General features: G+C 44.6%; 1 protein-coding gene across 1 annotated transcript; it reads right to left on the reverse strand.

Moving 5' to 3' along the window:
* Window positions 1-1,745: 1,745 nt before the first annotated feature.
* Window positions 1,746-15,466, reverse strand: CAVIN2 (caveolae associated protein 2). Its single transcript, XM_040475702.1, has 2 exons — window positions 14,688-15,466; window positions 1,746-4,174 (listed from the first exon to the last, which is right to left on the reverse strand). Exons 1-2 carry the CDS (start codon window positions 15,168-15,170, stop codon window positions 3,380-3,382), a joined length of 1,278 nt encoding a protein of 425 aa, XP_040331636.1. The 5' UTR covers window positions 15,171-15,466; the 3' UTR covers window positions 1,746-3,379.
* Between the last annotated feature and the right edge of the window lie 1,092 nt (window positions 15,467-16,558).

Below are 16,558 nucleotides of genomic sequence, written 5' to 3' on the forward strand. Positions count from 1 at the left end.
TGAATGTCAAGTTGTTTTGCTAAAAGTGTGGCTTCTTAATTGGGGCAGTTTGTGTGAAGAATTAAAAATAATTGTAGTTTCGAATACTGCAGGATGATGCGGTGGTTAAAACAAAAATAAGAAGGATGCATCTTAAGGATGTAATAATGTAATAATGTGAGTTACTGCCTGTTCTCTTTAGGAATGAGTTCCTGGCTGCACAAGTCTTTATCTGGATGCCCTGATCGGGCAGAATACAAAGGTCACAATGCCAGTGTCTTCGGAAACTTGCTCTGCAGTGTCACAGCCTTGGTTTTTAGAAAAAGATTCGTGGTTGCTATGGAACTGTTAATAATGATTGCTACCTGTACCTCGATCCCTCAGACTCCCAGTCTCCAACATAAAATCATTTAGACCTGGGCTGTAGGGCAGTAAACAAACTTTCAAGCAAGAATTAACTGGGCTTGGGCATTCGTGTCTTAATGCAGGAAATGACTTTCACTGTAACCTTTACTTACACTAGGAGCTTGGCTATATCAAGGGAGCCCCTAGTCTCTTGATAGTGGACTCAAACGCACGAGCAGTGCCAAACCAGGAGCATTTTGGGTTATCACACAATGCATGTGAAAAGTTTTTATTTTGTGCACAACTGGCCTCAGTGTGGGTCTTCTCACGTAGAAGATGAAATTCAGCCATATACTAGATGCCTAAGTGGAAAGAGGAAAATATTCCTGCTGGAATATATATGTCTGTATATTTTAAAAATAAAATCTTGTAGTAAAGTGACATCTTTGCTATATCTCTGTGAGATTTGTGATCCATGTAATAGACGCTTCTTACTCCTGAATTATATTTCTGAGATATGGATCTCAGTGCTTATTAATGCATAACCAATCTTTGGGGGAAAACTAATCCAGCTCTTGAGCTCCAGGCACATAAAGTTAGGGATGGGTTACTGGGTGGGTGGAAAGAAGACATATCGAATTTGGGGACTTTTTAGCCTCACCGGTATGCAAATAATTCAACAATAATTCAGAATAAATAGCTTCCATTTCCTCAACTGCTGCTTTCTCTAATCCCTATAGTATGTGTTTTCCAACAATGATCTGGCCTCATTCACTGCTTTATTGCTTAGAATCGTAATGCTTTGAATTTGGAACACAGAATAAACGTTTGTCAGTAAAATCTAAAAAGATTTAAGGGTAGCTTTTCACTGACATGCAGATAGTTTATAGGAACAAACGGCAGCAGCATTTTTGGAAAGGAAGTGTAAACATCACATTAGCCCTGGATCCCCCAACTCTGACCGCAAGAAGTGACAGTAACTTCATAAAGGTTAAACAGGCATGCTTAGGTCCCGGAGTGAAATGAAGTCTTCTACCGAGTCCACGGTTCTGCCGAAGACAAAGGTTTATCTGTGTGAATAAACTGAATGCACAGTTCAACACAGTCATGTTTGCAGGGCTACTTAAGGTATTATAAGATCTGGTACCAAACAATAAAAATGCAGATGGAACTATCAAATTTATCAAGCTGCTGCAATAAATTCAGATGCTCTCCAGAGCTGGCAAGGTGATGTCAAGAAAGTTAAACTTGAAGAACGAGACCTGGATTTCTAAATGAGATCAGGGGGAAAAGAAAGCAGAGTTAATAGGGGACATCAAGACCGAGACAATCGACATCACAGCTACGTTTGGAGGAGAGTCTACAAATCAATTCTTTCTGCTTGTTCTAAAATTGCTCTGCCGAAAAAACTGACATCGTTACACACTTTTCATGCTTTGGTTTATTTAGTCTTCTTTAACACAGCCATCGTTAGTTCAACAATCTAATGTTTGAGGTACATTACGGCAAATAGGGACACAGCTGTATAGGTTAGGCTATCAATACCTTGAGCCTGTTTTTCCTTTTAGGAAACAAAGCATTGTTTGTTAATACCGTCTTGGGTTACTTATATTTGTCAGGTTACTTATAGTGAGTGGTACACACTAAAGGTAGGGAATTTGCTCCCCGGCACAATTGCCTCTACACTATAATTTAGTTGTGTTCTCAAAACATTAGCATTCTGTAATCAAAAATAGAGAAAGCAATGTTTTAGTATAACGTTAGACCGGAGTAAAAATTATCCCGGCCGAATAAGGGTGCACATATACATAAACACTAGCATGCTTTTGGAAGAATCCTATTAATATTCTGTGAAATTAATATATAAATAAAATATGACCTAGAATGAAATTACCATCATATACAAAAGGAAAAACAATCCTTCCCTTCTCAAACCTGTTGCTTTTAACATCTTACACACCTACATTACATCATTTGGAGTGTAAAGGCCATTTTAAATTTGGAAATCATGGAAGAGTCGTCTGAACGAACTTCCTACAAAAGCCAGTACATACTAATTTCTGAGATTTACGTTCGTTCCGGTGTTAAAGACACGGCATCCTTTTAAAGCTCCTTGGTGAAAGATCTGTAATGTCTTTTATTTATTCAGCAAAATGCAGCTTTAACACAGTAAACTATATTTTTATATTATTTGAAAATATTAGAAGATAAAAATATTGTGAAGATATAACATGTTGTTCAAGGATATACGAAACTCTTTAGAATTGTTATTTAAAGAAAAGAATACTTGAGTTAATACAGTAAATATTTTACTTCTAAGCACATGGCTTTTCTAGGCCTTCATTCTCTTTGGCATTCCTTCTTTCCCGTTTCTCTTATTTTCCAACTTCTCCCTCTTAGTTGTCTTTTTCTGACAGTCCTGACTTTCCTAGATCTTACTTGATTAGCTGAATATTACAGTCTTTCAATGTTTTCTTCATTTGAAGTTAAAACAGTGGTTTCTATTAAGTGAATAAGCGACCAGACTGTCTCTTCTACCTTTTTAAAAAAGTGTGTGTTTTTTTCTTATAATATAAAGTAGGTATGTCCTTAGCTTAAATACATACGTATATTATATATCGCACACTTGAAATACAATAATTAGCTTCACAGAGTTCAGTGGAAATTCAATATAGCGCTGGTACACTATTCGGCAAGCCTATGGAATGACAAGAAATGAATCCCATCTCATGACGAGTATCTCAAGTAGCCTCTGGTTTTTCTAACTAAGCCAAATTGGTCAGCGTTTTGCAGCTGCCCCTTCTCTTCTTCCATGCAATCTTGGAGAAATTCTACAAAAACAGAACCGAAGAACAAGTTGGAAGCGACGCTCCTGACGGGTCGCCTTCACAGTAGATCCGGGTCCATCTGTGCGCTGCTCCTGTGGCGTGGGTGAGGGCTGCTTGGACAACAACACGGTAGTGAGTGGGTAGTGCGGACACGTGCAGGGCTTTGTTTCCAGACTCTGGTTACCCGCCGGAACGGAAGCACAGGCTGGGCCCGGCAGGCTGCGCGTTTAGGCGGTCTGGTCCACCTGGAGCACGGCAGGCTGGCCCGGGCTTGCATCCGACTGCTCTGCATCCTCAGAGGTCAGCAGGTAGCCTCCCTCGTAGCGAACCTTCTGCGCTTGTTCCAGGGCCACCGACTCCTCCTCTTCATCTTCCACAATTGTCAAGTCGATGTTGCTATCCCTGCCCGAGTTACTCCCTCTGGAGGCCTCCCTCTCTGCATCCTCCTCCTTGCTCTGGCCTTCCACCAGGGCACCGGTGAGGGACGCTTCAGAAAGACCCTCTGCAAACGAGCTCTCCTCGTGGTCATCTGGCATCTGCTCGCTGCTAGGCGTGTCTTCTGACTTGGTCTCGTTTTCTGCAGGGCCTTCTCCCTCTCGGACTTTCTTGCGACCAAAAGTGAGGGGAGAGACCTTGAAGGGGGAGCTTTTCCCTGAGGATATTTTCTGGTGATTGGAAGTGAGAGATTTCTTAATCTTCTCTCTCCTCTCTACAGACACGATCTTTGTCCCCAGCTTGTTCATTTTTCTCTCGATGTTCTGGCGAGAAAATGCTTTCTTGAGGCTATCTACTTTCCGGAGGCTGGATCTTTTTATTTTCTCTGCCCTGCTTTCTTCCATCTTTTCCTCTGCACTGTCTTCCAGGGTCTCCTCATCGTGGGGCAATTCGTCATCTGATGAGAGGTCCACCGTGTGCAAGGTTTCCTCCAGGGACTTGTTTTCATCTGCAAGCTCCTCCTTCTCTTCCGCTGGGCTGGAAACTGGCTCTTTCACAAACACACTGGCAGGGATCTCATTTTCTTCCTGAAAAGATGGACAATGTAGATAGATTTCATGTTAATAACAGATGTTACAAACGGTCCTGAGCTGCTGTCATTTGCAGTGTGTATCTTTCTGGCACATGGGGATGACAGAAACCACATGTTTGTGGCTTCAGTTTTCTAGAATATGAAGAGTGAATTCTAAACTGGTCAAGTCATTCCCCCGAGGCTGGATAAGGGCAGGGGATGCTTATTGGGAATATTATGAGGGCAGATGACAAGGGCTCTATCAGTGACAGGCAGGGGAGGAAGTGGGTTGTGGCTCTGACAGACCAGGAAGTTGCCTAGATAAAGGAGCTAAAGTAAGTTACTGTGAACCCAAGAGGCCTCTGTCTCCCATCTTCCTGCAAGGTCAGGTGGCTCTGCTCCTGCCAAAATCCCACTGGAGGTGGAGTTAGGAGATAAAAGATGGGGGCAAGGGAGAGAACTGGGAAGTCCTCAAGAGTCAGACACCATGTAAAGCCTTGATCAGGTTTCCTCCCCCGCTAGGAATCAGAAGGAAAAGTGTGGTCAACCTTGGTATCTATTCAGAAGTGCACACTAATTTTTCTGATGACATGATTTTAGAGTAAGAGAAGACAGGGCCAGCCTCACTGGGGGCCCACCCATGAAGCCCTGCGGTTCAGGATATCCTATGTGGGCATTAATAAGGACAGGACGGGTACCATGGCCATTCTTAGAGGAGCGAGGGAGGTCTCTAAGGCAGCTTATCAAGGCTCTCTTGTTAAACAGGGCTTCCCTGGACAAGAATACTTACTTAGATCCCCTACCTAGAGCTAAGAGTGAGGACAGAAGCTCAGGAATCTGTCCCTTTCCCTGCACTATTCCCAGCATACCTCTTCCCTCAGTTTCTGGACACAGAGGCAAAGGTCTGACCTTCTCCGTGTCTCAGGGAGCAGAGCCTGAGAACTTGCCTCCAGAGTTCAAGGGCAATGGTGCTCCACTTCTAAGCGGGTGGATTTGCTTTCAGGTAGCTTGGGTCACACAGCACAGGAATCCCTTTCTTTTTAATTTTAATTTTTAATTTTTTTTTACTGTGTATTTATTTTTGAGAGAGAGAAAGAGAGAAAGAGAGAGAGAATGTGAGCAGGGGAGGGGCAGAGACAGAGGGAGACACAGAATCCGAAGCAGGCTCCAGGCTCCGAGCTGTCAGAACAGAGCCCCACGCGGGGCTCGAACTCATGAGCTGTGAGATCGTGACCTGAGCCAATGTTGGACACTTAACCAGCTGAGCCACCCAGGGGCCCAAGGAATCCCTTTATTTTTTAAATTTTTTCTTTGAATATTGGAAAATGAGAGCTGGCCAGCAAGGTGTCTTCACATTTTCATGGAAAGAACCAGCACAGTGGAAAGAACGTGTAACAGAAGCCTGAGTCTCAGTCTTTATTGTACTGCTGAGTGCCTGTGTGGCTTTCAGCAAATTATTTGATCTCCTCGGGTCTCAGTTCCTCCCAAATATGAACAAGAGGACTTGACCTCGATTAGCAACTTTCAAACCGCACTCCCAGGGACACTCGGGGTTCTGCAGGAATGCCAAGGTGGGCCAGGCTTCAGAACCCCGCTTCCTCCTTAGCTTCAACCTTACCAGATTATACGGTGGACTGCCCAGTAAATTCCCAGTTTGAAACATAACTGGATTTTGTGCATTTAACAAGTCTATCTGGGATCTAGACTTCAGGTGAGGTTCATGTTAACAGTAAGAATTTCCCTTCTTTTAATTGATCAAAAAGTCAATGACATTGGGGTTAGGGTCAAACACATATTCTAAGAGTGTACCTGCATATTTTTTAACTTTTTGCCTACAGAAAATAATGAACAAAGTTTTGATACAGAGAAACCTAGAAGTCCCTCTCCTTATTAGCCACTGAACGGAATAGTTACGCTATTCTGGAAAAAACACAGCCCCGTGTCTCCCTCTTTTGCACATACACTCATACCACAGTCCATTCCATAAATTGGTTAGAAACAAAGGATAAAATCTTGGATAGAGGTTAATAGAAAATCTGGTTATATAGAACCTTTGTTAGAGTAAAGAAATCACAGATTCTGTTTCCCAAAGCCCTCTCCACAACCACCCATTTTTAATGTCATAAAGACGGTCAGGAACATAGTATGACGGACCAAGTAAAAAAAATCGGAAAGAAACATGGCATTTCCACGAGTCATTTCTGACCTCGACTTTTCCAGAGAGCAACTTTCCCATGTTTCAAGTCTCAACTTGCCTCTATCTTTCTGGCACTCCCCATGTACTCCCCATGAGGGTGGCAATTTGGGTCTCTTGTTCACTGTTGTGCCCCCGTCACAATAGTTCCTGGCAGCTCAACAGCTATTTATTGAATGAACACATGGTGGACAAGGTGGCTTTCTAAGAAAGCCTTGAGAGAGTGGCCGGAATAGAAATTGCCCCTCCGCTGGGTAGGCCTGAGGACTACAAAAGAACGGGTTTCGCTCTTCTAAGGAAGTTCGGTGACTGCCGCTGCCACTGGGAACTGAGAACCGAGGCCTAAGGGACGCTGCGGTTTCCGTTTCTAAGGAAGGAGGTTATTCTCAGTGGATGAGCATTACTGACAGGGAGGCCGACTGCAGCAACAGCTAAGGCCCTGATGCTTGGTCCAGAAGCAAAATTACTCCTGGGGTTTGACAAAAGGCTTGGGAGGGTTTGACAGGAGCCGCCTGCAGGAAAGGAAGAAACTAAGAACTCAGTGAAAAGTTAAGTCCTCAGTGAAGGAAGCAGAAATTCAGGGGAAACTACAAAAATAAGCCTTGGTTCCCAGAGAAGAGGTACAACTCGTATGCCTTAATCTCTCCGGGTGATCAGAGGAATACCCTGCTAACGTCCCTTTCTTCAACCTTAACAAAAAGGTAGACATATTGACCGTGCTTCCAAAAGAATTCAGCAATCCTGCGTTTTTTTTCTTAAATGTAAATTCTGTTATTACAAAAGCACAGCTACTGTTGAGCGGGAGACTCCTGTCCCTCTCTCTCGGCACATGTCCGTCAAGGACAGGTTTGAGGAGAGCGCGCTGTCAGGGGAGGCAGCGGCCTTGTGTGGTAGATACCACACGCGTGAGGGCAGCTGAGGGACGGTGGGAAACCACCGAACTCTTCTATCCAACGCCTGGGACGTTTACACGAGGGCTCTCAACGCCGGCTATGAAAATAAACCCAGTGGGAACAGACACAATCCAGACGAGCTGGCTGTGTCTTTACAAAAGTGGGAACGAGTGAGATATCTCTTTTTTTTGGCTAACTGCTTTATGCTTCTGCTGTCATTTTAATTGCTTGAGCAGTTCGTTGTGTTCTGTCTACTGGACAGCATCTATTTTGTGGCTGCTCATGGCATCCAGTCTGAGGGCAAGCCCCTTCCTGTCACACAGGAATGGTGGATGTCCAACCACACAGAGGCCTTACCTTTCCTGTTTTTTTTAGAAGCAACAAAATACTGACACCCCTCAAAAATCTCTAGTTTTGTTTCAACTGAACGTACGCGTCGTTTTGGGCTACAACGTAAGTGCTTTGCTGGCGGATATTCAACTGGCATGTCATGGCAGTACATCCTCTATACCAACACAGTCCACAGGCACCCAATCTGACCTGTGCATGTGCCCTGCTCAGTCCTCTCACACAGGCCTCATGGAAACACTTGAGACTTCACCTGTCTACGGGGAAAGGGACACTTCTGCCCGCTTCAGCCTCCTGTCATAATGGTTCTGATCTGCTTTCTCTTACAGATTCCAATCTTGACAGCTCTTTCAAGGGGGAGGATCAACTTCATGTCCTCCATTCTATCACCGCTTACCTGGGCTAGTGACTCATAGATCTGCTTAGGGCCTGTGACTCCCTAACAGGGCACCAAGAATCCCTCGTGGGCTGGCGCTGACTTCTGGGGCCCTTCTACCCGGCAGAGGCCCCCCAGAAGCAGCTGACAGTTTGCTCTACAGATTTATTTTCCAAAAGGTACTCGGCTGCCACTGACACAGCTGCTCTGGGTTCTGACCTTTCACAAGAACCCTTAGGAGTTTTTCAAAGGAAGGGAGAATTAAACGGCACACTTCAAACCTATATGAATGATGTGCTTGCAGCACTAAAGAGAAAAGGAAGGAAAGAACTCTCCAGAAGTGGCATTTTTCCTTACACTTCAGCTTGTTTGCTATTTCTATTGATTCTCGTGAACTGGCTGTCCCAGTCGCGCATGTAGATACCAACACAGAGAAGCCTGCCAACACGCTGAGCACTTCTTGTGTTGGAGTTCGCAGAAGCAAATCTTTGCACATATATAGATGCATACGCTTTAAAGGAGATTCTATGACTCGCGTTAGAAAAGGAAGCCGACCATAAAAGCTTGACTAAGGGGAGAGAAGCCAGCAGTGTGTTCTTGGGTCACAGACTTATCATCCCTGTTGTTAGACGAAAAGAGCGAAGCCTGTCATAGACCCAGAGGGATGTGGTGGCATCCTGGAGGGATATGAGGACCATAAATTTGTGTCCACAGGATGCCTTATCCAATAATCTCTAAATACTAGTTATTAAAATGGAACTATGCCCACCTGACATTCTGATTTATAGGTCTCTTTTACACATTGATGGTTTTCTCCAATTTGTGTTTCTGAGGTATAGATTGCCAAGTGGATAAAGCCATTGATTAGAACTGCACCCCTAAGGCAGCTGTCGGTAGAATCAGCAAGTCATAAGAATAAAATGCATTAGTTATAATCCCTGAGCAGTCTTTCACATTGTGGAGGATTTAAAAGTTTCATTATTTTTCAGTGTTATCAAGGGTTCAATTCTTTTTTAAGATCACACCGGTTAGGTATTCTTTGCTACCAACAACAACAACAACAACAAAAAAAAAAAAAAAAGCAAAAAAACACAAAACAAAACAAATCATTCTGAATTATTTAAAAGCTGACGCAGAAAACCCAGTAAGCATGAACTTTGCCATAGTGGGAATACAGTGTTTGTTTTTACTCATTTTACAGTTCAACTCCATAATTTCTATTATTAATAAAATGAAACCTTGCTAGTCACTTTCTCTGGGCGTCTGTTTCTTTGATATAAAATGAAGTTAAGCTAAATGGTTATTAAGGTACTTTCCAGCTCCAAGATATTTGATTTTGTGACATTAATGTAAACCCCACGAACAATAACTAAAAAAATTGTAGACGCGATCTCCTAAAGTACTAACACCAAACATGCTTTGTTTCGTACAAGGATTCAAACCACAGGACCTGAGCTGCACCGGACAATGCTTTTCACTCAATTCCAACAGACACAGATGTGCAAAACAAGGGAAGGGGCCACATTTACCTGGAAGGACTGCATCTAACAAACAGTCCAGTTTTTTTTTTTTTTCAACATTTATTTATTTTTGGGACAGAGAGAGACAGAGCATGAACGGGGGAGGGGCAGAGAGAGAGGGAGACACACAGAATTGGAAACAGGCTCCAGGCTCTGAGCCATCAGCCCAGAGCCTGACGTGGGGCTCGAACTCATGGACCGCGAGATCGTGACCTGGCTGAAGTCGGACGCTTAACCGACTGCGCCACCCAGGCGCCCCAACAGTCCAGTTTTTTAACAAATGAGACAAAGCAATGATTCTTTTGAAGAAACGATAATCAGTTATTCACTTAACAGGCTGAGGCTGCGCTGACATTCAATAAGTGTAAATAATAACAATGAGAACAAGTATTTGGTCGCAGAAACTAAAAGGGCACGGGATAAGGAGCGCATCAAAACCAATATCCCATTATGGGAACATTAATCAATGGGACATAAACATGGCGAGTTGTCATATTAAGGTGTCTTTGATTTCCTATATTGCCATTTCTTCAACGTCTGTAATAATTTAACAGTTTTCAGAGCAGTGGTTTTGGATAGAGAAAGTACAGTCTTTAAAAAAAAATCAACTTGAAAATAGTCTGAAGATGTTATACTTTTAGCACCGTTCTAAAAGTCTAATCTCATTGAAGGAAGCCAAATGATGAATATTTGAACACATTTATAGGCCTGCTTCTCTACGAATGTATCCACGGCAAATACCCAACCTCTACTCTTTTCACCCAATTTCACAATTTTATGTGGACGAAAGTGTAAGCTGTCCAGGAGGAGTCTCATTTTGTTCCCTGGATTTGAAGCCATTCCCACACCGCTTTTTCGGGATAATCATTACTAGAACCTTAAGGCATAAGTGGGCGCCACACCCTCAGGGCCAGTTAGCTGTGAAATGCTAGGCTCATGAATCAACAGAGAAAATTTCCTTTTAATGGTAAATGCACTGATTTTCTGCGTAAACTCTAGGTTTAGTTAAAGATAGCCATGCTTACGGGCAAAGCAGGAGTCTTGTTAGTTTTTAGCATTTGCTTTTTGATCACCAACCCCTTTCAGTCTTATTTCATTTACACTGGATCCTGTCACAGTATTTTGAGTTCAAACATTGATCTTAGGCTATCCTAAAAACTATATATAAAAGAAAAGCTGCTAAGTTTAACAAGGATTTTACAATTTGCTTCATCACTCAAAGGGAGGTGACTATTCTCGAGTTTTAGGTGCCAGTGGCTATAATTTGAAGTAACTGCTAAAGGCAGGAGGGGGCTTTAAAGCCACAACGACCTTGTAAGTTCAGCACACATGGAAATACATAAATAACACATTTTAAATAGGACAAATTAAGGACAAAAGTTGGAATTTAAAAAAAAAAAATGCGAACGTTGAAGTGTCTAGTAGACAAACCAACCGAGCAACCAACAACCAAAAAGCACCTGCAGATTCTGGAGGACACGACAGGACCTTACAAACTGGAAACCTCATCTTCTAAACATGACAGTGCTACATCTGCCCAGGTGACAGATTTGCTTTCCTCACTTTCTCGTCTTAAAATTTTTCACATAGGGGCGCCCGGGTGGCTCAGTTGGTTCAGCGTCTGACTTCGGCTCAGGTCACGATCTCACAGTTCGTGGGTTCAAGCCCCGCATTTGGGGTCTCTGCTGTCAGCAGAGAGCCTGCTTCAGATTCTCTGTCCCCCTCTCTCTCTCTCTGTGCCCCTTCCCTATTTGCACTCTCGCTGTCTCTAAAAAAATAAATACACATTAAAAACATAAAATTTTCACACCCATATTTTTGTCTTGAATTAGAAAACCAATGAATTTAGAAGAGGAAAGTCTGGCAGAGGATTCAAGGGGATTGAAAACAACAAATGACCTATGGAGTGGCAACTCGTGTATCCTCTGCCTTCTTCCTCTCTCACCCACCCGCTCTCAGCCACACAGTAAAGCCTGCCACTAGAAGGGGCTATTTTGGGTAGGCCCTTTGGGCACAGTCCTTTGCTCTCATGGTGTATCGGGGATATAATATTGATTTCGACATGGTAGTTGCCATACGACGTATGGCAGGGAATGGAAGAGAGTGTGTGTGCGCGTGCGCGGGTATGTAGCTTTTAATGAGTCCCATTTAAAAAGCATAGGCCATGGGGCGCCTGGGTGGCGCAGTCGGTTAAGCGTCCGACTTCAGCCAGGTCACGATCTCGCGGTCCGTGAGTTCGAGCTCCGCGTCGGCTCTGGGCTGATGGCTCGGAGCCTGGAGCCTGTTTCCGATTCTGTGTCTCCCTCTCTCTCTGCCCCTCCCCCGTTCATGCTCTGTCTCTCTCTGTCCCAAAAATAAATAAAAAACTTTGAAAAAAAATTAAAAAAAAGCATAAGCCTGGCTGTTGTCAGATCTCGAGTAGGGTGGGGTCGGTTTTCACTCAGCAGCCATGTTTCTAAATAAGCTAAAGTATAACCTTCACTGTGTGAATGCATGTCAGATCCACCCAGGAATAGCTTCCATTCCTTGAGTTCTTACACCACGTAACTCACTAACCATTTTAAAGAGGTTATTGCATTTATTCCTCACCCTGTGAGAGATACAAAGGGAAAAGCATCCATGTTTAAGAGCACGGAATCAATTATACGTGAGTTCAAATCCCCGCCTCACTGCTTGACGTTACTAAATAACTTCAAACAAGATATAGGTACCTTTGAATTGCAGCCTCCTCATCTGTAAGTTGAGGGCAAATGAGAGAATGCACAGAAGGATACTTAGAGCATGCAGGGCTTACTAAAAGAGCTGACAAATGTTTTGCTCCTATTCATATCCTCAGTGTACAGATGAGAAAACAGAAGCTTGGAGAAGCTGCAAAATGTGCACAAGATCACATAGTTGGCAAGCGGTGAAACTCGCATTTGAACCAGTGTCTATGTGACAAAATAGATCTTCTCAACCCCTCGACTGGAGCACTCTCCAGCACAAGTTAGTATTCCATCCACTGGCATGACCGCTACCCTGAGAGCCCCTACTTTAAGAGAAAGAACAACTCTCCACGAAGAGACTGCACCCACATTTGTTTTTGCAAACTAACCACCTTACGATGTCTTGAGAGTTGAGATTTCTAATATCCTTCAGGCTATGAAAGGATCTTACATGGCTTAAGAAAGCTCCAGTTCCTTGCCTTTAGGTCCTTGCTTCCTAACCTGCTCTTTAAAAAAAAAAAAAAAAAAAAAGGGTCCTTGGGGGCGGCTTGTTAAGAGGCGCAGAATGGAGCCTGAATATGTTGCTTTGGATTCTCTTAGCTTCCACCTTGGTCTTGCGCACCCCTGTTTCACCTTTTACTCACTCTATGGAGAATTCCGACCACTTCTGGCTGCAATTTCACACCTGTCAATCCAATGTGACAAAAGAGGAGACCGGGGTATGGCTCAACAGCAGCCCGAGTCTTTAAGTTCCCCACCTGTTGTTTTTTTTAAATGTCAGATTTACAATTCTCTTGAATTTTTACTCACATATCTCTTCCGTCCCTGCCTCCAACAACTACAGAACATCCGCGGCAAAATGAAACATAAACCGATCCCGACAAATCATGATCTTCCTCTACTAGGTACTTCTTCCTCCCTTAACTAAGGATAGAGGACAAGAGATAATCTCCCTGATTCATACTGGAGGGAGGAAAATTTGCTTTGATGACTCAGATTTAAACATGTCTGCACATGTTTGGTTTTGTTTGGAGATCAGTATTTAATTTAGAAATGCCTTGAGAGCTGAGATTTCTAATATCTTTTAGGCTAATAAAGTAAAGGATCTTATATGGCTTAAGAAAGGCGCAGTCACCGTATCTCTTTTCAGTTCATCTGGTGCATGAAAAGCTATTCCATTTGCATTAAAGGCTAAAAAATGTCTGGGCTGCAAAAGCCTGCAAGGTATAGGAGGACATGAGCTGCCTGAAGCTTTACATCAAGTGCAATTTGGGGAGGACAAAAAAACAGCCAGATGAGTCTTTCCTTTTAAGGAGGGAAAGAGGCTTAGGTTCTAACTTGGCGGAGCAGATTCATTTAGAAAAAAGAAGGCTCCCTCGGCTTAAATTCCAATTTCTAAATCTCCCTTGGGAGATGAAGGCTCTTCTTGTGTGCCTTTCACAATCAAACAGTTGGTTATAGCCTCTCCCCTCCATGGCTTTGAAATCGTCTCCTATTCACATGGTCACAAGGAGACAGCCCTGGGGCAGGCATGGCAATTGCTTCCTGGGCTCTGTGTTGGCTGCGTTCCATTGGGCGGAAGGACTTCCAGCCTTGGGCAGGGCTACCCTTGGATTCACAAATGCCCACCACTTGGCAGAACAACAGCCCCACGCAACCTCCCTGTCCCCAGATACCCTCTTGCTACATTAACTGCATCATTGATGCATTAAAAAAAATTAAGTGGCCTTTTTATTCTAAGGCAACCATCGGAAAGAGAAAATATTCGAGACTAGCCTTTGCAACTAAAACTGATTAACACTGCTTTTATTTTACAGTTGTGGCTTCTCTGAGCAATAAGAAGCATACCTCGTGTATCTGTAAAGAGTTATGCTCTGTATTTTTAGTGCATTATTTGCCAGAAAATAACAAAGATTGCTTTGGTGACAAGAATCTTAAAGGAAGAGACTAGTTCAATTCTAATGCAATCAGTCTTCAGTACTTGGTTAGCTTCTCAAACATTGGCAGCCTTTAGACAAAGAGAGAAGCAGTCATAAATTTGACTTCTTGATTAAAAAAAAATCAGATGATTATCTCATTTCCACAAAGAGTTAATCAACAGGCACTGAATTAATATGCCCTGTCCAGCTAACAGCTGCAGTCAGAGCCCCAAGTTCATAATGCAAGGAGACACATGAATTTGACTCGGGTGCACGCACCTGCTCACCGTCCCAACCTGTATGGAGTGCGTCCAGGTGCTCCCTAACAAATGACCCTGGCGTACTAACCTCTGGGGCAACTGCCTTGGGTTTAGGCTGCCGTGACCTGAGAAATTCCCACCCCCGGGTGCGGAGGTCACACTCCTGCTGAAGGCGGATGGGGACAACGCCTGGTGTGTGTGGGATCCCTGACAGGCAGGACAGATGTAGAAGTGGCTGTGAGAGCCAGGCTGACTGAGACCACGAAGGCTGAGGAATCCCAGCTGGGCGGGAGGAGGAGGAGGGGGGCACTGACCTGGAAGATGAGCACTTTGAAATGGTTGCGCCTGAGGAGCTGGGCGTGGTTGTTCTCCAGCCGCTTCACCTGCGCGCTCTGCCTGTCCATGCGCTCCTTGACCGCGCGAGTGTGGGCGCTGACCTTGCGGGACTTCTCCAGCAGCTTGCTCACCGTGTTGCTGGTGGAGGCCTGGTATTTGGAGAGCTTGGTGAGGTCGTTCTGGATGCCCTTCACGGAGCCCTCTAGGCTGATCTGCCGCTGCTCCATATTGTGCTGGTTCTCCTGCACGGCATCCAGCATGTTCACCAGCTTGTCCAGGAGCGTGAGCACCGTGACGGCGTTCACCTGCGAGTTGTCCCGGATGGCCTCCTCCGTGCTCCCCAGGTTCAGGCTGGGGCTCGGCGTGGAAGAGGGCGCGAGGCTGGGGCTGGCTGGCTTCTCCTGCCACACGGCAGACCCCGGGTGCTGAAACTTCTCAGCTTGGGCGGCGTCCTCCCCCATGGCTGGACAGGTGGGAACGTTCTTCTCCGGCAAGAAGGACGGCAGCGAGCGGGCAGAAAGAGGCCTGCTGGCTTGAGCTCAGAGCACCGCTCTCCAGGACTGGCAGAGGTTCAGACAGGCAACAACTGGCTACACTGATCAGGGGAACTGCATTCCAGCTGCTCTTAAAAGCCCTACTCCACCCAGTGGGAGGCGAAGGTTACAGAACTGAGAACCACTCAGGGTTCAGAAGCAGGCGCTCACTTCCTAACCGCGTTCTCCTCGGCACGGGGCACTTTCCTGCAGGTTTAGCTTTTCTTTCCTACTCTTCTATCCCTTTATGAAAGAAGTTCAAGGCCATGTTTCAATCATGACTTCATCTAGAGGCGGAGAAAAACATGCTAATTTGGCTCAGCTCCACAGCCTCCAATTGGCTAGAGCCAGTAAACTTTTCTCTCGCTGCTTTGCTACAGATGAAACACTGCTTCGTGTGCCTGTGTGTGTGTGTGTGTGTGTGTGTGTGTGTGTGTGTGTGTTCCTGCATACAAGTTATTGTAACGGAAAGTATTGTTTGCACTTGCCCTAGAAGGACTGGTGGGCTGCAGAAGGAATGGTGTCCAACCGGGAGGGGCCAACTTTAAAAGGTACTTGCAGACAAGCTTGCACTGTTAATTTTTAATTTTCAGGTGGATGGAAGTAACCCTGATAAGGGCAAGGAAGGTAGCCCAATTCTTATGACTCTTGCGGTTGGGGGTGCAAAATAAGTTGCAAGTGCCTGAACTTAAGGAATATTAAAATATGTCATGCTGTTACGGGCGGTTATCATGTAGTAGAAGGTGAATTTTTGAATGACTAGGTTTTTTAAAATTTTTTTAACGTTTTTATTTATTTTTGAGACAGAGATAGAGCATGAATGGGGCAGGGGCAGAGAGTGAGAGACACACAGAATCGGAAGCAGGCTCCAGGCTCTGAGCCATCAGCCCAGAGCCTGACGCGGGGCTCGAACTCACAGACTGTGAGATCGTGACCCGAGCCGAAGTCGGACGCTTAACCGACTGAGCCACCCAGGCGCCCCTTGAATGACTAGTTTTTAAAACACAGAGTTTCTTTGGAGAAGTAAAATTGCAAAAGGAAAAACAAACAAACAAGCCAAAGTATGGTCTCTTTAAGAACCTACCATGCCAATTTGGTTTAGCTAATTCTGGATCTGCACTGAGAGATTTTCTCAAATACCTATCGGTGCAAGTCACTTATTGACACGTGCCCAGAAGTGCAACGTTGGGCAGCTTGAGTTGGAGTTTCTGAAGTGCTTCTAATGTTTGACATTTCCAAATTCCTGTTCAGTCAAGTGGCACACCTGTTCTGAAACATGGCCCTCCTCAGCTGAGCCCTTGGGACGTGGGGCTTAT

Source organism: Herpailurus yagouaroundi, unplaced genomic scaffold (assembly GCF_014898765.1).
Source record: "Herpailurus yagouaroundi ecotype Mexico unplaced genomic scaffold, PumYag 140, whole genome shotgun sequence".
In the NCBI taxonomy this organism is placed as follows: Eukaryota; Metazoa; Chordata; class Mammalia; order Carnivora; family Felidae; genus Herpailurus; species Herpailurus yagouaroundi.

Excerpts from the sequence above, each read along its gene's own strand:
- CAVIN2 (XM_040475702.1), bottom strand. The coding sequence starts at position 15,170 with ATGGGGGAGGACGCCGCCCAAGCTGAGAAGTTTCAGCACCCGGGGTCT. Across the intron at positions 4,175-14,687 it reads TCAAAGTGCTCATCTTCCAG|GAAGAAAATGAGATCCCTGC; the intron begins GTCAGTGCCCCC and ends CCATCTTTTCAG.